General features: G+C 25.0%; 1 protein-coding gene across 3 annotated transcripts in view; it reads right to left on the bottom strand.

Moving 5' to 3' along the window:
• The window catches only part of LOC129967569 (dentin sialophosphoprotein-like), a 29,420-nt gene extending 8,244 nt beyond the window's left edge, over nt 1-21,176 (bottom strand). The window contains exons 1-18 of one of the 3 annotated variants that reach the window (XM_056081895.1): nt 20,999-21,176; nt 19,530-19,607; nt 19,068-19,154; nt 16,451-16,564; nt 16,230-16,343; nt 13,538-13,642; nt 12,143-12,268; nt 10,159-10,340; nt 8,377-8,508; nt 6,447-6,548; nt 5,958-6,022; nt 4,552-4,893; nt 3,984-4,234; nt 3,814-3,893; nt 2,388-2,473; nt 1,736-1,781; nt 1,018-1,097; nt 44-304 (exon numbers count right to left, since the gene is read on the bottom strand). In XM_056081895.1, coding sequence (XP_055937870.1) covers nt 44-304; nt 1,018-1,097; nt 1,736-1,781; nt 2,388-2,473; nt 3,814-3,893; nt 3,984-4,234; nt 4,552-4,893; nt 5,958-6,022; nt 6,447-6,548; nt 8,377-8,508; nt 10,159-10,340; nt 12,143-12,268; nt 13,538-13,642; nt 16,230-16,343; nt 16,451-16,564; nt 19,068-19,154; nt 19,530-19,595 — 2,239 coding nt within the window. In that variant the 5' untranslated portion in view covers nt 19,596-19,607; nt 20,999-21,176. Of the gene's footprint in view, nt 1-43; nt 305-1,017; nt 1,098-1,735; nt 1,782-2,387; nt 2,474-3,813; nt 3,894-3,983; nt 4,235-4,551; nt 4,894-5,957; nt 6,023-6,446; nt 6,549-8,376; nt 8,509-10,158; nt 10,341-12,142; nt 12,269-13,537; nt 13,643-16,229; nt 16,344-16,450; nt 16,565-19,067; nt 19,203-19,529; nt 19,608-20,998 lie in introns of all 3 variants that reach the window. The other 2 variants (XM_056081894.1, XM_056081896.1) reach the window with 2 other exon arrangements.
• Nucleotides 21,177-21,581: the final 405 nt, after the last annotated feature.

Raw genomic sequence — 21,581 nt, forward strand, 5'->3', positions numbered from 1 at the left:
TATTAATCTAGATAAATGATATAAAAAGAATCTATCAGCATACCTTCAAATGACTCATTAACTTGCTCTAAATTCTCAGATTGATCATCAAGTTCGTCTTCTTCCTTCGAGTTAACAGGCTCATTATCTTGGTCTGCATCATCATCAGAATCACTTTGAATGTTGCGATGATTTTTCTTTAACTCACCATTATTCACAATGGGATGTTTAAAATCAGCATCATTTTCATCATCTGAATCCCAAAGCTTTTCAATCAAAGACAGTTTAATTTTTTTAGCAGGTCGTACTAGTTCTTCATCATCAGCTTGAAAAGAAATAACAATGCCAATATATATATATATATAAAATTAATATATTAATCTCTTTTTCAAAAAATTACAATTTTTTTTCACTTAAAATTTTAAATGTTTTAAAAAATAAGAGAAAAAATTATATTTATTATTTTGAAAACTGTTCTAAGTTTCTAAAAATTATGAGTAACAAAATCTATCAAAGATTATTCGGAATTTTACCATCAATTTCAATAATAAAATTCATTCCAACAGATATTAAATGTAGATGAAAAGCACTGTAAGAAAATGTTTTATTTTAGATTTAAAAATTATTTTGTTTCATAATAGAATAATACAAAAATGTTCTGCAAATATCAAAAGTCTATTAAACTACTTCATATGAAACAATGACAAATGTATAATAATTGTAAATAATTATGTATAATAAAACATAAGAAATCCTTACTTTTGACAATATTTAATACAGTATTTTAATCTCAAATCTAAATATTTAGTAGCCTAAATGTATAAATTCTTATCTGAGAAAAAAATTATTATTATTTATGAAAAATCAATTATCTATACTCATAGAATGAATCATACTGTTATCTATTTCTCACACATCTATTTCTCAATGATTCCTAGTTTTTAAATTGTTCCATAGAGCAATGTTTTTTTCAATGTAACAATAATAGGCTATGCATATAATTTTTTACTATTAGCAAAATTAAACTTGAAAACTTACATTCATTTAAGTGATCCGTCTCATTATTTGTATGGTTACTGTAAGATGGAGAAACCACAGATTTTTTGTCAGGAAGAGAACTAAAAATAAATATAGAAAATATTCAAGATATTTAATGTTATGAAATAAAATATGAATCTACATATAGATTCCATATATTATACATGTATCAATAAATATTCAACAATAAATGTATCAATAAATATAGATACATGCATATATAAAAAATATAAATACAATCTTCAAAGCAAAACTTAACAAACATTTAATAAAAACACAAAATCCAAATTTCCCTATTTCTTATAAAAATGGATATAGTTTGTCGATGTATGGTTATTGTTTAAGAAAATCATCAAATCAGATTTCAGATAGTTTGAATCAGAAGATACTTTTAAAATATTAAAGATGAAAATGATTCAATAATATGACATCAGTAACAAATACAGAATTGATGAGAAGGCATAGTTAATAATTTCAGTAAACAAACTATAAGATTACTTTTCATTTTTTAAAAGTTTTTCTTTGCATTCAAATGATACAACCAAGATCTATACATTTAAATAAAACTTGTAACATCATTTATTTATGGCACAATGTTGAGAGAAAACCTTAAATCAAACAGATACAAGTTTTCAAAAATAAATAAAGTATTGTCAAGCAATTTATCTTTAATTTCCTTTTTTATTTTATAATGTAGTTATATTTCAGTTTTACTTACTTCTTTGTACTTGATGATGGTGTCCATGGAATTTCTTCATTTGTGGCTACAAAAATTTTAACATTAAAAAAATTATGCTATTTTATAAATATATTGTACAGAAAGATTAAAATTTATTATTTTCTAAAACTACTCATATATTTTGTTCATAATTATTAAAAAGTAGCCTGCAATAATTCAAATGATTTCAAAAACCAAAATTAAGAATCTGCAATCAGCTAATAATTTACTACCAAAATAATTTTAAATAATAATTTATATAAGTGACAATAAAAATAGGAAAAATAATTCTGCAGGAAATTTTAACACAAAAGTACAGAAAAAAGATGAATTATTTAAAAGTTCAACTAAGTAATTTACTATTATGTTGAATACAACTGGCAGTGATAAATATATTTACTAAAAATAATAATTTTTCCGATAATAAAGAAATAAATTATAATTTTAAATAATGAAGGAAATTTAGAACCATTCATAAATTTTCACAAGCATTGCCAGATAAAACGAATTATTATAACAAAACAAAGTAATAAGAAGAGAAAGGATAAGAAGGGATGAAGGTAATAAAAGGGATAATAAATAATAATAAATACAATTCATTATAAAATTCAATTTAGTTTCCTTTACAAAAATTCTTCCTAATCAAACTTACATGGAAATTTTCCAGAACATATAACTGAGATATCTTCATCAAATAGTTGTGATCCTTGTTTTTCAGAAGCAGGTAATGAGTCCCAGCTAAAAAATTATATTAAATCATAATTTCAAATTAAAACGAATAATAAATATAACAAAAAAAACTATTTTGATTCATTGAAAAAAGCAAAACAATACAAAACCTTTGATGCGGTATAATGCATATCATTAATACAAAAGGAAAAAAGAGAAACAAATAAACAACAAATTTTAATTTTTGATTTTGTAACAAAAATCTGCAAATTTATTTTATACACAGTAAAAAATAGACTAATAATATTAGGTGCTTGCATGTATTTTAATCAGTGACACTTATTAGAAAACATGAGTATCTATATAAATGACAATGGTTTTGGGTTTTACCAATTTACTATAGTTATCATTTTGAAAGTTTTCTCATTTGGTAATAATTGAATTACACAGTGTATAAAGATCCTAATCATGGAATGCTGTAAATTACATTTTTAACATCGATTGCTTTTTTTTTTGTTTGATTTGATGAAATCTGCTGCCGAAGCCTATCAGACACTTTTAGAAACTTATGGTGATGCTGCTAAACCATATCCCAATTGTCAGTTTTGGTTTCAACAATTTAAGAATGGTGTTTTCAGTGTCAATGAATGGCCTGAAGAACCAAAAAAAAATTCGAAGAAAATCAATTGCAAGACTTATTGGGCAAAAATTGGAAAAAGTTGTAGAAAATGATGAAAAATATTTTGACTGATATATATTGTACCTATTTTTCTCAATAAATGCCTTTTTAAAGTGAAAAAAAAATGATCCACATACACTCAAGCACCAGATAATTCAAAACTCAAGGCTCAATTCTCTTTTTCAGGTCAAAATATTTACTAATACAATACAAAGAAATGATATTGTAGCGAAATTTGTTCTAACTTGGCACGGACTGAATGGCTCAGTGGTAGAATGCTATGAACTGAAAATGACAGTTCGCAGGTTCATATCTGACTACAGGCAAGTTGCCTAAAAATTGTTTTGTTACTGATTTACTTTCTATCATTTCGCATTTGTTCTAGAATATTATTCTTATAATTTTTGTATCTTTCTAAATCTGGAAGATTTGAGTCATTTCATCTTTTGGATAAAAACAGACATAAGGTTTAGTTCCTTGAATAAAGGCTCGAGTTGTGATTAATGAGTGTCATCTTTGACTTTAGGTTTATCTACGGTAACTTCCTCAACGTGACAATATATATATAAAAAATCAATCTCAAACAAGACAGCATTTTTTTAAATATTTACTGTAACTTTCAGAAAATATCAGACAAAAGCTGAAAACCAAAACCATTATTTTTCAAAAATAAGCAAATTTTTAGGAGAGAAGCAAAATTAATAAACAAAAATAAAATTCAGAAACTTACTGAGGAATGATCTCCTGTTCATCAGAACCTTCAAAAGGTAGCTGTTCATCAGCACTATTTTTAAACTCCAAAGTAGAGACCTAATAGATATAGATAAAATGTACACAGGAAAAAAAAGATAAAACAATTTCCAAGCAATTTATACGAATTTAACTTTCTAAAATGCTTACATTTTTTAATTGACTGGGTCCTGGTGATTCACTTGGTGCCGAATCAGTGAAATCTGAATCAGAAAAAATCCTATCCTTGCTTCTAGGTTGTAAAGAAAAGTTCAGTGCTGAATCATTGAAATCTGAATCTGAAAACATTCTCTTCATACTAATGTTTTGTAAAGGAGATCTAGTAAAACCACCACCTGGTTGATAAGATGGTAAAGAATAACACTCCATTGGCTCTTGGGAATCTTCACTAATAGTTGTACCTAAAATAAACTAGAATTAGCACTGATAAACCTAAAGTAAAAACTTGACATTAATAAATTTTTAATTGACACATGTGAATACAGCAATGTTTTTCAACAATATAAATTTTTATGTTTTTACAAGAATATAAATAATACCATCATTAAAAAAACTGCTGCATAACAAATAATCATAAAGTTATATGACTTCAATTTTAAAATTATTTTCTTTTTCTTTTAAAGAGAAATTACACCATTTTTTTTAAAAAACAGCAACATTTCATTGCAGAGAAAATAATAACACTATTTTTGTAAACTTACTAACAGTATTTAAGTACCTGAATCAATAACTCTTTCTGCTTCAGAGTTTTTCATATGACTGCTATCTTCAGGTTCTCTAAAAAGGTTCTCTTCTCTGTCTGGAAAGTTTTCGCATTCCTTTAACAGCATATCTTTCAAAACAACATCATCTCCTGTATTTTCTGGAGAGTCATCCTCCATGTCATCATCAGATGAACCATTTGCACTTTCATAAGGTGTCCCATCTGAAACAACTTCTTCTTCCTCTTCAAAATTTTCTTCATCAAATTCTTGTTCTTCCTTACGCTTAATCAATGATTCTTCTTTCTTTAGCATTATTTTTTCCATCAGCTGTTCTTTCAGGGCTTTATATTTTGAACCTAAAATAATTTTTAAAGAAAAATCTACATGTAAATAACAAATAAATATCACATCCTATATTACAAGCAGAATTTTTACAAGAAAGAAAAATTATTTCTTATTAACAAATAAGATTTAATACAAATAACTTCAAGAAAAAAAGCATTTTTCTTTTCAAAAACTAAATGCTTAAAATAAGAAAATTTATTAAAAAGTTTGAATTGTAAATAATGTGAACATAAGAAGAAGATAATAAATATGATGTAATGAAACAACAGAAATGCAGAAGAATTATCATATTCAATTATCAATATATAACAAATGTAATCAAACTTCAAGAAAAACGATCGGAATATCCACAACAAAAAACATTATTAAACAAAAAGTATATGCTAAAGGTTGACATTAGATCAATTTATATTTTATACACATATTTCCTTGCAACACGCATTTTTAACTATAAAAAAACATGAAATTTAAAGTATTTTTTGGCAAAATTTTATAGCTTGTATTGCTTGAAATTTCAGATATTTTGAAAACACATTTGTTACGAAATCTGCATTTGTTTTCAAAACATAACTTTACGGTTTGAACTTCAAGGTAGCAATGTAATCGTTTTTGAAATGGTGTAAAAAGTACTTTCGAGAGATAATATTTTTGGAATTTATCTTGAAAAATTACCAAAATCTCATTTAATTTTTAATAAAACTCCCCCCCCCCAAAAAAAGTGCCCTCAGGTGCCCATTTCTGACACCCAAGATACACATGTGTCACATTTGGAGCTGGAAATCAATATTCAATGCATACATAATCTGTAGAATACCAACACAAACACATATCCATCTTTATTATTATATAATAAAATTGGACGGATTATATAATAATAAAGATGGATATGTGTTATTAGATAATATATTTATTATTAGATAATATAATTTTCCATTTTCAAATTTCATCTCATCAAATAGTAAATGATCTAAATATGTGCTTTTAAAATTACTAACCCTGCTAACTAACACAATTGATTTCAATAAATAAAAATCTTGGTTATAAATGCAATTAAAAAAACATAAAAAATATTTACCAGGAGCTGGTTCTGGTTGCTCTTTTGCTGACTGTAAAGATGAGAGATTCCACATATCACTTGATCTGGAATAAATTACCATCAGAATTATCAATCAAAAATTTATTCCTGTTTTGTAATAAAATCACTAACATTAATTAGCAATTCTGATTTGTGAATAATGTTTGAGAAAAATAGAGAACGAACATTAAAAAAATGCTGAAAGATGTTTCCTCACGATGAATTTAATGTGCAAAAATAACTCATTGCTCATTTTAAACTTCTGTTGTTGTCTTTTTAAATAAAATAAGTTCATTTTAATTCAAATGAAGAAAAAGAATAGAAATGAAGATTTAAATGATAACTAAATGAATGCAATAAAAAGTCAATGAATTTCTTTCAAAACACGCTTAAAATGTTAAGATTTTAAAATGCAATAGAAAAATAATACAATAATAATGTTAAAATTTATAAAAATTGACAAATCAGAAACTTTGACAAAAAACATACCTTGAGAAGTGAGAATTTTTAATTCTAGGAGATTTATAATCATCTAAAATGATAAGACCTGAAACAGGCTTCTTTGAAGATAAAACTTTACTCTTTTCAAGGCTATAAATTAAAGAGAATTTTTAAAAAATTAAAAATAAATAAGAAGAAAAGACATGAAAAGAATGTTCACAATTTTCCTGGCAGTATATTAAAGCACACACACTTAACCTTTTTAGAATTGCAGTATAGGGGATTAGTCATGCAAAAATGCTCCCTAATGTTATTTCATTTTAATAACAGATAATTTTGAATTCTATGAATATCAAACAATATCTTAGACAATGACAAAATAAAAAAACAGAAGGAGTGGCTTTTCCCAAGACTTTCTTGTATACTCTGCAATAGAGGTCCTATCTCCCTCCCTCTGTACAAAATTGTGGAGTTTATGTAAGGCAGTGAATGCCTTGCATGACAATGGTAAACAATAGCTATGAAATATAGATCGAAAAAAACTAATATTTTTACTGTAATCAACATGCACATACATATTTTGGTCCCTTTTTCCGACCGACTAAAACCAAAATTTAACATGGAACTACAGTTGTAATCACTAAATTTCACTGATTTAAGTTATTACATTTACATGCAAGTGAAAGCAAAGACTGAAAAAAGTCAAACCTTTAACATATTTGATTCAAAATTTGTTAGGAATCTACATTTAAGATACTATAACTGCATACCAAATTTCCTCTATCAAATTCTTGGTATTTTTAAGTTACCATGCTCACTTATATTCAAACAGCCAACCAGAAAAACTTCCTCTGAATGGATTTTGTACTAAATTTGATAGAAATCTCCAAATTTGGTCTAAAGTCCATATACCAACTTTCATACATCTAGCTTAAAGTCTTTTAAAGTTATCATATTAAGTACAGACATAATATCAAAAATGTATTTTTCAAATTTAGGGAGGTCTGAATATGGTAATTTATCAAAATCTTGAATTCACATTTTTTGACAATTACAATACTTTTTCTATATTTCTTATATGCAAAAGTAGAGAAACTTTCTTTTTATTTATTATTATTTAAAATAGTATTACAAATTTCATCAAGTTTAGAAAACAAATTAAGGTAGGAAAGGATCAATGGCAATAAAAACAAATTGTATAAAAGTGATATAAAAATTGTGCAACATTAATTAGCTTGGAATGTACTTAGCATTAAATATATACTGCCAACCCTGGCAATTATGACTTCTCAAAATGTGCAATTTTTTTCCTCCCCATTTTGCTTATGGTGTCTGAAATAAAGGATACAAAAAGTGTGTGAATAGGATTATTATAATTTTAATAGTGGATTACGTCATGGATAAATAGGCTTCAATAATCTTGGAAAGGTATGACTTAATTTGACTGTTAATATGATTCATATTATATTAAGGAAAGTAACTTTTGCTGTTGGTACATCATGTCATTTTGATATTGATTTCTGTATGTCAGAATTGGGGGATTTTTTTGGATACTTCTAAAACAAAAATAAAAAATGAATTTTTAATTTTATAAAAAAGAGAAACTACTTCATTCACTCTGCATGAATTTAAAATTCAAAATAATGATATCAAATAATTCAAACTAATGTTTAAACTATGAGCAGAAAATATTGTGCAGAAAAATATTGGGGGTGCAATATTTAGTGTTTCTTCTTCTTTTAAACTTTTTAACATATGCCAGAAGCGGCTTTAAAATTTATTAAAACACTTTAAAAATCATTATAATTTATTCTTATTAATGTTATTAATGACATGCTTCGCTTTACTTATTTGTCAATTTTGAAGTGAGAAATTTATTTATTTCCATCCAAAAAGTGGTCATGAAAAGGATAAATTAAAAATATGTTTTACATCATGCAACACACACATATACATATGATTATATATAAAAACATACCATAAATCAAATTTAGTAGAGAAAGTCCCAGAAGTTGTTGCAGGTTTAATAAGGTCAGATTCTTTATTACCCTGATCAACAGGCTCATCCAACACAATTATACGACTTGAACTGTTTGGTATAGATGAAGAACTAGAAAAAATAAAAATAAAAGAAATAAGGGCAAATAAGTTGTTTTATTCCCTTTTATTTATCACATGTAAAATCAACATGAATTATTTTTCTATATCTGTGAATCCTAATTAAATTCTATAAAGTGGCTTGAATGAGAAATAAACAATAGTTATTGGTATATAATATTATAATTATAGTCTGTGTGGAATAATGCAACTACATACAGTACACATCCAAATATCTGGCCTAATGTAGCAGAAAAAATTACCGGATAACAAAAAATCTGGATAGGAAGGATTCTATGAACTTATTTCTTTGCCCACAAATACCAGAAAATAAAATTATTAGACCAAAATTCACTGTTTTAATACATATTTTCTCACTTCATATTGAGTACTAAGCCCTCCATTCATTTCAAGCTACGTAGAATGCGAATGCAGCCCATTGAATCATAAAAGCAGTTGCTGGTCACATGTCAAGATGAAACAGAAGGTTCTCTACTGGTAGCTTACATATGTTTATAAAACTCCTAACTTTAAAGCTATATTTCTATATTTTTTTACTGTTATAACAGACTAATTGCTGTATAGCGTGCAATTTCTCCTCCATAGTCACTGAACTTTTTTTCACTTTTCACCCATTTTGAAATCTCTACTGTGATACACTAAAAAAAAAACAATTTAGCACATCCTAAGAACAGTTTACAAATACTGTACATACTGTGCAGTTATAATCAGGAACAGCAACAACAATTGAGATTCGTTAGACACTGTCAAAATAATGAATAACGTGCAGAACGCCACTCTTTTCCTGTCACAACTTATATTTTGCACATGAATTGTAAGAAGATCCAGTGCCTTGACAATGTTGTCTATGCATGACATTGCTTCCCTAGTGAATCAGATATTTGGGTGTATACTGTATATATAATCGCTATTTTTTTTATTGACAGTTCAATAACAATTTCATATATTGCGATTTGACTATTCTGCCAAACGAACTCCTCCACAACCGAAATTGATGTACTGCTTGCTGGTCAGAATGTATGCTTATCTAGGGCATGGCAAGCACCACCTCATAATACTGGCATTACCATAATATGATGCACAATGATCTTTCTGTACATTTCTTTCGTCCTTAAATAAATTTTTGAAGTTTACACGCCCCCCCCCCTTCCTTTTGCTTAAAGAAATTGCATAACTGCTTTTTATGCTGATGTGGCAGAATCCATCTTGCAATGAACAGCAAAAACAACTCTCTAGAAATGAGGATATTGATACAAACCCATTAACTATACATTTGCATCAGGAAATGCTACCACACCATCTATCAGCTACACATTAACTCATGGGAATTTGATACAAGCTGTTGCAGCTGAAGTTTCCTTTTCATTTGGCACAACTTATAGTTTAAATCAAAACAAAAATAAATATACTTACTTAATTATTAAATTATAAAGAACAATCATCATTCTGTCTAATATATACACAAATGGAAATGCAAATATTTCAAAGATATTCAATTTAAAAAATTGGAAACTTAACATGCATTTTAATGTATGCTGAATAATATAGAAATACACAATTTTCAAGTGAATTATAAGTTTTACTTTAAAATCAACTGTTTCTATCTTTTTTTATCAGTAGCATATATATATATATTAATTACCTAATAGCAGATGGCTTTGGATCAAGTTTCTCTTGCAGTTTTCGAGTATATTCAAAGAAATCAGGCTTAGGTTCACGGTAATATGGTAATGATGCTCGCTCTGTCCAATGTCTTTCTTTACGGATTGGATTCCTGACGTCTGTTTCTAGAAATGAATTAGCACATTCTTCATCATCTTCATTCTATAAAAAATATTTTTAAAAAGGTAAGGAAAAAGAAACTTCATAAATATTTATTTATAAATTCACATAAGAAAATGAAGATATCAATAAAAATCAACCTTTCTCATAAAAAAATTATAATAAATAAAAAGCAAAATCAGATATTAAAAAAAACCTGAATCATCAGCACTATAATGAAAGATTTCTTACTAGAGCACAATTAATGTTAGTTAAAAATTAATATGAGATATACATGGCAGGTTTTTGAGCTATTATTAAACAAAACAAAAAAAGTGTGGTCAACATCTTTCCAAATCTCTTGAGTAACACAAACTTGATCTATATTACCATAAATAGGTAAAACCATAAATAAAAGTAAATCTCAATTTTTATATATTAACAAATAACGTAATCTATTTGTAAAAATTAAAATAGATTTCAAGCTGATGAATAAACCAAAGAAATTAATTTTAAAATGATGTCTTATAGAAACAAAAATCCAAGTAAACAATAATAATTACTTTATTTAAGTTTATAAATAATTTGTTGGAAAATGAAGTACAAGATCATACGCAGACTATTAAATGTATCGCAAACTAAGTGTATCTAAAAATAAAATCAACAAGATCCTTCGATCATGAATTTGTAATAACATCCAATTAAATGCTATTACAAAACTATACTAACAGTATCAAAAGCAGTAATGAAACTAAAAATAAAATCAACAAGATCCTTCGATCATGAATTTGTAATAACATCCAATTAAATGCTATTACAAAACTATACGAACAGTATCAAAAGCAGTAATGAAAATAAATAGCTAGAGAAATGGTTATTCCTTTTTTTTTTCCTTTTTTTTTGTATAATATTTTAAACCAGTTTAAAAATTTATAAAATATATTCTAATCAATATTCTAATCATTTTAAAGAGGAAGGGAGGAGAATAATACAAAAATCTGAGCTTCATCTTTTTCCTAAAAAATTAATTTCTTAAAATTCTTGAATGAATATAAAATACGAGTCCAATAATTGTTTATAATATTCACTATGTGTAATGAAGATATTTTTTGGTAGAAACTAAATAAATACCAATAAATTTTGATATATGCAATCAATAGAATCATGCGATATGATATGTGATCAATAGACTTTAAATAAATACCAAATCTTTAACAAAAAATTCTCCTTTTTAAAATTTGAAAAGAAATCTTATATATCTCATCATTATAATAATAATAAAAAGAATATCTGTCTATATGCAAACAAATGTATGTTAGTAGTCTACAGGATATCACTAGATCTAGAATTGCCAAATTTGGCACAGCCATACTTTGAAATGCAAGACAGCATTTCAAACCAATTTTTTAAAAATTTTAATTAAATTAAAAATTCAACAAAAAAAAGAAGAAAAATAAGAAGAAACTTGTTTTATATATATTCCATGACAACATTATTTATCATTGTAATGAAATTTCAATCTTTTTCATTGTTGATACAAAGTTTGAATTTTTCTTCCATTGTTGATCAACTTTATTTGTACATTATGAAAAGGTTTTTATTTATGACATACTTTTAGCACAATTTTGGAATTAATTCTGTGGTTAATACAGTTAAAATGTAATTTAAGAAATATGTAAATGAGAATTTTTTGTAATCTTCCACTTTTAAACACTATTTTCTGTAATAAAATTGGATGTATAAATATGCATTATCGCTCTTTTAACAAGAAGCTTTGCTTTCTTATGACTTAATATTTTTATAAAATCAGAACATTTTTTTATTGAATAGTTCAATATATAAAAAAATTCAGCCTGAAAACTTACCATTTCTGATATTTTATCACCAGTATCACATTCTGCTAATTCAGAACTATTTTTGATTACATCGTTTACAAAAGATTCATTATTATCAAATGGAGAAATATTATTTAAGCCATCATCATCATCCCCCTGAAATGAATGAGAAAGAAAAATTCTTTTAAAAATACAAATGGCTGGTCTTTAAGTGTACAAAGCTAATCGAGTTTGGCACAGCTTAGCCAGTATTGGCGTTGGGCCATAAAAAAACAATCAAATCAAATAAAGCTTAAGATAGCAAGCAAATACATGATATTATTTTTTTTAAAATGTTCCTGACTATTTAAGCAGAACAAGAATATACTGAAACTACCAATTTTTTTAAAAGCTCTGAATTAATAATGTGAATGAATAAATGTTCTGAACACTTTGTGATTAGGTTTTTTTTTTTTTTTTATATGCTTAAGGTATATTCTTAATTCCATAATAGAGGCAGAATGGATCATAGAAAATGCAAGTGTTATTATCAAGGGTATAACTTCTGCCCTGATTGAAAGTAGCTAGCTTTCAGAAATTAAAATGCATCAACCATTAAACAGAGCATTTATACATGGTTATTCAAAAGAAATCTTCAGGAACAACCAATTTAAATCAGTCTGAAATTAAATCAATTCAAATTTTTAATTTAATGAAGTTAATATGTGAAAATATCTCCTTCTTATATAGGTTTTAAGTCCAAACTTTCATTAGTAACATATCTTCCAACATTGATTACCCAGTCATCAGTAGCACTATGTGGTAAATAAAACCCTCAAATGCCACTATGCAATCACTGAAACATCTCTTCATCTCTCAACCACTCAAGAAGATATGCTATTTGATCATCTGCAGTTCTCAATCATGATGGAGAATATATATGGAATAAAACTTCCTATTTACTAAATAAATCACACTCATTCTGCAACCATCAATTTTGAAGATCACCAAAATGCAACTCAGGCACATTGAAGAGAAAAACATATAGGAGGTTGTTGTTGGTGTTATGAAAGAAATCTAATTTTTTCATCTTATATACATGGTACTTCTAAACTTTTGTTTCGGCCTGTATACACAATCAAGCACTAAAAAGATATCTGTATCTCTTCTTGAAATTTAATATAAACATTACCTGGAATCTACGATAATGCATTACATGGATGTTAATGTTAAGAGTTAATTCATAAATAAAATAACATTTACTACAATTAATGAAAAGATAACATATTCATTGTAATATATTAATCTTTTATTAAAAATTTCACTGGATATTTTAAATGAATTTATCATGATTAAATAAATTTTATAAATTGCTGAAAGATAGACTCAATTTTAATTATTAATAACTTATGAATTATAACAAATATATGATCTTCAACTACTTACAACCTCAGCATCATATAAATCATCATTAGCAAATGTTTTAGAGATTCCTTCAGAATCTGTAGTTGTGGTATCGACATTACTATTACTAGCAGCAGGACCATTTATCTGAAAAGAAAAAAAGTGATTTGGAAAATTTAAAACAACTCAATGAAAAGAGTAATAAGAAAATTATTTATGTAAAAAAAAAGATATACTTGCAAGTCAAAACTCAATCTATCAGTTTGCCTCAAAAGTATATTTAACAAATAAATAAATTGCAGATAAGAAAATTACAGATAAGAAAGGCTGGATAATGACGAAACTTCATCGTAAGATATAATCCAATATAAATCAAGATTTCTTGATATCATGATTTTATTATTTATTTATTTATTGTAATTACAAACTATAAACAAGCTTTCTTAACATTCTAACTAATTAGAATTCCTCAAAATAAAAGAAATTCTATCCTTCAAAAATTTCATTTTATATAATAAAAATATTTGTGTTTTTACATCCAATAAAATAATTAAAAAAGAATTGTGTTAAAATTCTTTCAATAGAGAATTACAATAACATTTCACATAAATTATGTCTGCATTTCACAATTTATCATAAAATTTGAATAGTAAAGTCATTAAAAAAAATTCAGATTTAGAAGATGCCAACTACATTCTTTATAAATCACTGCCTTTTATATGCAAAACTTAGGACTTTTAACCTTACTTCACAGGATGACTCTTGTATGTCAACAGTGCTTTGTCAGCAATGTTATGTATAAAATCTAACCTCTGATAAAGATTAACAATTCATTATCTCATATTTAATACCAAGTATAGTTAATTCAGTATATACCAAAAGTTTCTTTCTATTTAAAAATAATTAGGCATAAATTACATTTAAATATGCAATAAGAATTTTAATACAATTTGTAGTTATTGTAACTACAAAAGCTTTAATATAATTTAAAATTTCAAAAATCGAAAAAAAAGATTTTAAAAAGTAGTAATTTCAAAACATGCCAAAATGAATAACATGTATTATGGGGTGCAAGCACATTTTTGAAAAAATGATGCAATACATTAAAAATTTTAGGGAAGATCTCCCAAATTTCAGGCAATTATGAAACATCATGGTCATAGTATTACAGAACCAATAAAAGTAGCCCCTGGAAATTTTCTCATATTTTCTCCAATAAAGCCCCCCCCCTCTCCCCACACATAACTGCAGAACCTTCAGTAAGGTCACAAATGCCTTGCACGGCAATGGCAAACAATAGTTACCAAATATAGATGTTTGGAGTAAATCTAGCATTTTTATTGAATCCATGCAAATATGAATTTTGGAATTCAATACTTAGTAAAAATCTAAAAAAAATTTGATCACTATGACAAATTTCATCTACCTTGCTCAAAACTTTTTTTTAAAGTTATTGTGTTAATAGACAGACAATTCATAATGCCAAAAATGTATTTTTCAAACTCAGGCAGGTCTAAGTGGAGATTCCTTAAATTCTTGAATAAGAATTTTTTGATGACTACAATAACTTGCACCATATTTTAAATACTAGAAAATAAAAATATACTATTGTACACAATCATTAACAAAAACTTGTTGCAAAAATAATCAACTCTCAAATAAAACACATTTCTTTATATTATTTCCAGTTATTTTATCAATACTTATTATGAAATTCAAATTATAAAATTACAACTTAAAATATGATAAAGATAAAATTATAGATTTAAAAACCACCACAAATCTTTATCTTCGAAACAAAATAAAATTTTTCAATACAAAATAAGCAATTTAAAATATTTTATTGTAAAATGAGTCAATATCAAAAAATATACTCTAAATATATTTTTAAAAAATAAATAGAATACTCGTCCTTTAAAAATCTATTAAAAAATGCATTATACTATGATGTTCTGATTTTTTTTAGTTCCAAATTTTGATAATAATTCATAGGCAAACAGAGATTGATCAAAAATATAAAACAAGGAAAATATAAAAGAATAATGATTTAAAAGTTACACTAAAACCAATACAAAATACATTAAAAAATAAATATCAACAGATATACATAAAATGTTATATTATATATATATATATATATATATATATATATATACACACACACACTACTACTACTAATCATAAGAAAAAGAAACACAGAGAAAAAATTCACAGTTATAAATATAATACTCATTAAATTCGTTACTAGTTGTAACGTACTCGGAAATCAATATCAGCTTTGAATCATTAACATTTAAATTAATTTAGCAGTTATTTCTCAAAGCAAGACAATTGAAAATGTTTGAAACTTTGCAAGGTAAATGTGAGTAGTTCATGTTTAAATTGTTTCAAATGAAAACTGTTATCAAATCACTCATAACTTTATTCATTTATTTATTTTACTCAAATTTGACCTGATCTCATTAAAAGTCAACAAAAAAGCAAAAGAAGAGGTGTAGAAAAATTTGCAGTACACCTTCATTAGCGTAAGGAGGAAAACTTTGATTTGAAATTGTTTCTAAAAATATATCTTCAGAATATTATTAAAAAACTTGTATGGCATGATTTCATAAAAAAAGTATAGCTTCACATTAATTTTTTTTAAAAAAAAGAACAAATATAAAGTTTAGCAAACATTCGCAAAATCTGTTTTTTTTTTTTTTTTTTTTTTTCCTTCTGCATATTATTTACTTACAACAATTTCAACTTTATTACAGATATCAGAAACAAGTTTAGAAATTTCTTCTGAAATTACAATTTCATTAATTGGCAGTTTGCCAATATCAGCCATAGAAGACTTGTCATTTACCTATAATAGAAATAAAATAGAATAGACTTTTATAGAAATATTATTATGAAATTTGACATTTACTTAGAAAATTTGCAAGCTTATTAATATCAATAATATTTACTCACAATAATTTGAACTGTATCACAAGTATCAGAAACAAATTTTAAAATTTCCTCAGGAATTCCTGTTTTATTATCTGATGATTTATAAATCTCAATTGAAGAGGAATCATCAGTTGCCTATAAAAAAAGTTAATTCAAAATTGTTATATTCTACACATAACATTTTAAAATTATAAATTTCATTAAATAATAATTTTCTTACTAGGTTAAAGAATAGAAGAATTAGCCAGGAAAGATAAAATACACATTCATTTAATTGATTAAAAAAAATTAATCTTACACCACTAAAAATCCATACACATATGAAAAATGATTTATTTAATTCACATAAAACTTGCTTTTTTCTGATTTTAAGATTTATAAGTATAAATCTTATTCACAAAGCTGGATAAATATTATCAGTAAGAAAAATCAACCAGTTAAATGCTAAAACAGCATATTTGTATATTTTTTGGCATAGTATTAACAGATTAATACTATTTTTTAAGGAGTGTTTATTAATAAGGAACTAATTAAGCAGATAGGAATATTAATTTACATTCACTCTTTATCTCAAATTGTTATCAATTTCAATTTAAAAACAAATCAAGTTTTAAAAAAACATACAGATGAAAAAAATACATTGATTAAAAGTTTAGTTAATCATTATATGAAAGTTTCTAGGAAACAAAATTTTTCTTCTTTTTTTCTTTCCTTCCCCCTACCCCATATTTTTAATTATGTCAAATATTCATGAAAGAGGATATCTCATTTCATGAAAAATATTTATTTGATAACGCTTATCAGATTTTAAATTCCGTATAAACAAGCCAATACCATGAAAAGAAAATTATTATTTTTTGTCAAGATAAAAGAAATGTCCTCATACTTGTGATAAATTACTGAATTTGTTCACATTAACCAATTGATGTATTCCCAATCATAAATATTTATTTGCTTACTATTTTATTTTGTGCTTTTTAGTGAATTTGGCATTAATTCAAAATTTTAGTATTTAATAATAGAATAATAAACAGAATCTAAATTTTTAATTTTATTGACAGCATTTAGATGAAAATTATTTTACTTTCAAGGCTTTCGTACAATATCATTATGAAAGCATAAGACCCATGAATAAGTGTAATAAGTAGTCCTAAGCAAGATATGTAAGGAAACTAATAAGGAAAGGGAATGGGTTAGGAAATTTAGTTTGAAATGAATAATCTAGTATACTAATAATATTAGCTTTAAGAAATTGACACATTAAAATGCAGTAGCCACCCAAATACAAGAAAATAAGCATCAAACTTCCAGTATGCATTATATACTACAGTTTTGATATTGGATAGTGGCAAAATAACATGGATGACAGTATATCAATGTGCCATTGATGGTAGTCAGTTCAATCCTGCACAGACTTTTTATTAATGATTTTCAAATATTTTAATTAAAATATTAATCAATCTTATCTATAAAATAGCTGTTCATTCATATGATAAATGAATCAGTTAATGTCTGACTTTTAAATAGTTAATTATAAAATAATTAGCCATTTTAATGATAAATAATTGTTATTATCATTAAAAGTGATTTTTTTAATTACATTAAAACAGTTACAAAATGTCATTCTAAATTTATAAAACCAGTTAAATGAATAAATAGATAATGACCAAAAATATGAAGTTTGTTTCCCACCAGATCCCCACAGAGTTCCCAATTAATTTCTATAAGATCTAAAGGAGATAAAAAGATATTTATTTTATTCTCTAAAAATCAAATTTTAACTATGATTTGAATATAATATGAATTAAAATTTATTTTATGAAAATACTTACTATTTTAATTAAAAAAATATCTTTAAACTGTTAATTTAATTCAAAACTATTAATGATTGGTTCATTAGTACACTATTACTGGCACTATTTATATTATTTGCTGCAATCAGTAGTAAATCTTACTTGTTTATGTCTAAAAGCTATTTTCTTAGAATTAAATGGATATTGTCCTTTAATAGACAAAATGAATGAACACCTCACAGGTAAATTATTAATATAACTAGTCTCATCTCAAAATGAATTTTTGAATCCATGCTTTCTACTAGTAAAACTTGATATGTTTTACCAAAAAAAAATTAATATTTTACACTATAATTTAGTATTGTCTCTTGACTTTTATCTTCCGATTTTTGGAAAACATACAGATATAATTACAGACATTTTTAATCAAAAAATATGATGCACAGAAAAGATGAGAAGATGCACGTAAAACTGAAATAGCTCTCTGAATTAACCAATGATTTATAAAACAATTCAAACTAAAAAAACTATTGCAAATATTATTTCAAAAAAAAATAAAGAAATCTTTTTTTGTATGAAATTTAAGTAACAATGGTAGGAAAAGAAAATGAATAAAATTATAGAAAAAAAGCTTTTAAAAAATAATCAATAACTCTTTAGTATATTATAATAATATAAAATAGTAATAATGTTAACAATAAGATTATTGCAAATAAATATTGCTTGAAACATTGGATTATAAAGTCAATAATCATAATTATATTTATGAAAGTTTTAAAAAAATCAACTATTTAATAAAGTAATTAAAATCTTTCATTTAACAAGTATGTTAGAATGTTACTCACAAAATTGACTACTTTAATACATGAATCCTGTTCAGCTGATTCAGTAACAGCAGCATCCATAGAAAGCTCAGGTGATAGCTTCATTTTCTTATTTGAAAGAAACTCTAATTTATTTTCATCTTCAACAGATTGTATCTAATGTCGTAAAAATTACTATTAAACAAGTCATAATACCAAATAATATACATAATATTAAATCAGTAATAATTCATATTATTAGACCTCACATGTTATACTTGTTACATTATGAAAAACATCAAAGAGATCTTAAAAATAACAAAAATAAATAACAAGTGAAAAATATGTAGAAATAAAGAATCATAACTGTCTATATGAAAAATATTATATAAACAAATACTAGAACTCTCCAATTGTATCTTAATATTTCATTCAAAGCATAAAATTTATTTAAAATCCAATTTAAATCATCTGTACATATAAAACATTTTTATCAAAACTTACATCTGAAGCTTTATGTCCTGAAGACTCAGATAAATTAGAAATTTCTGCAACTTCCATATTCTTCATGCTCAATTTATACTATTAGAAGAGAAATTGTTACTTGTAATAACCCGTGGTAACAAGAAAAAGTAAAATAATATTAAAGCTTATAAGTATTATTGTTTCACATATTATAGTTATATTATTTTATTAAATTCTTGTTTCTAACTTAGTAAAGTAAAATGCAATCAATTTTTAAAAATACATAAAGCAAAATTGACATGGAGGATATTTTCTTCATATTTTTTTCAAAGAAAATCTTTGATAATTTAAAAACATGGAAAGTAATTTTTTTCCTTATGACTATCATACCAAAAATAAGCACAAATTTTCAGGCACATCTTTTTTTTTTTTCTTTTTTTTTTTTCAGTATTATTTCAACAACTTAGCCTATTAATATCAATATTTGATAAACAATAACTATTTAATATAGCATTAACTTTAAAAATTATCATAAAACTATTAATTATTACAATAAGAAAACTTACTACACCAACATACATAAAAAAAATACAATATAAGCAGAAAAAAAAAGGCTAATTCGCAACATAAAACTATTAAATTAACTCTAGAATTGCATCTGTTTAAAATTTAATAAAAATAATCGTGCACAGTAAGTTTATACATCTAATTAAACACAGTGAAAAAATTATATAAAATAATCATAAATATTTCAAAGAAGCATCTTTTCATACACAATGCAAAATTTGTTTGACAAATTTATAAGATATATAAAAAAGAAGATAAAGATTTGATGAAAATAACCCAAAAAATAATTTGATTTCAACCAGTTAAATTTAAAATTTTTATTTAGTAACTTATTTTATAAAAATATAAACATATATTTAGTAACGCATATTTTTTCTTCAGATATTTATAAATTATAAATCAAATATATAAAATTTGCATTAAAAATTTATTACAACACAAAAAATATTAAAGTTCTCAGAATTATTAAAAATTGTAGTAAAATTGATTACAAATTATTCAAAGAAATGATCAGTTACTTTTTAAAAACTCACTTAAAAATAATTTTCTAAGTGGATAGAAATCAACAGTAAAAAATTCTCAAGGGGAAAAAAAAAAGAAATAGTAATTTTAATAAAATAGAAGTTAATTTACAAAATTAGTAAAAATACCTACAGGACTTTACTTAAAGAACTATAAAATAAGCCTTAAAATTAAAAGATTTTTTGTTTTCACAATCTTGTAAAAATTATGTTTTACATAACAGAAAAAAAAACACTATTAAAAATGATTTAAATCATTACCATTTCACATTTTTATCATAGGTGAACAAAAGCGTATCAGATTTAAAAAATTAAAATTGATTTGAATAAAATAGAATGTAAATTTTTTTTGTAAATAATTCATATTGCAATGTTGATTCAGCTATTGATATAAAAATATGAAAAATTGCAAAAACTTACTTTGATTTTCGCATCTGTGAATGCAGATTATTTAAAAGGAGAAAAAAGAAACTAAGTATACTTAAAGGCAAAAATTTAAATTAATACTAAAATTTCAAAAGTGTGAGATTAAAATCTGAACAAATCTATATCCAAATAATTATCTTTCAAACTTTATATGTCCAAATTTCTGCGTAAAACTGTGTTTACATAAAATAAAATAACGCGGGAAATGCATACATTGGAAGGCAAGGAATAGCAGCATTTGATTGGTCAATACATGAATATGAAGGAAATATTTGATAAAGTAGTAAAGTAAAAAGAGTTCAATATCTCCTTAAAATATCTAATAATACAGATGAAATTTCTAGACTTATAATGTAACTATTTTCGAATGATTTGTGGGAATTAGATATTATAGTGATATTACATCTAGATCTAGATTAGCTATTACTGATCTTTCATTACCGAGACAAAATTCAAGATATTGTGACAGAAAATATTGACAAACATAACAATTCTAATTCTAAACACAACAATTATAAAAATTATCTTTATTTCTGCACAAACATAATTACTCAATTTTGGTAAATGGACTCTCTTA

Source organism: Argiope bruennichi, chromosome 1 (assembly GCF_947563725.1).
Source record: "Argiope bruennichi chromosome 1, qqArgBrue1.1, whole genome shotgun sequence".
In the NCBI taxonomy this organism is placed as follows: domain Eukaryota; kingdom Metazoa; phylum Arthropoda; class Arachnida; order Araneae; family Araneidae; genus Argiope; species Argiope bruennichi.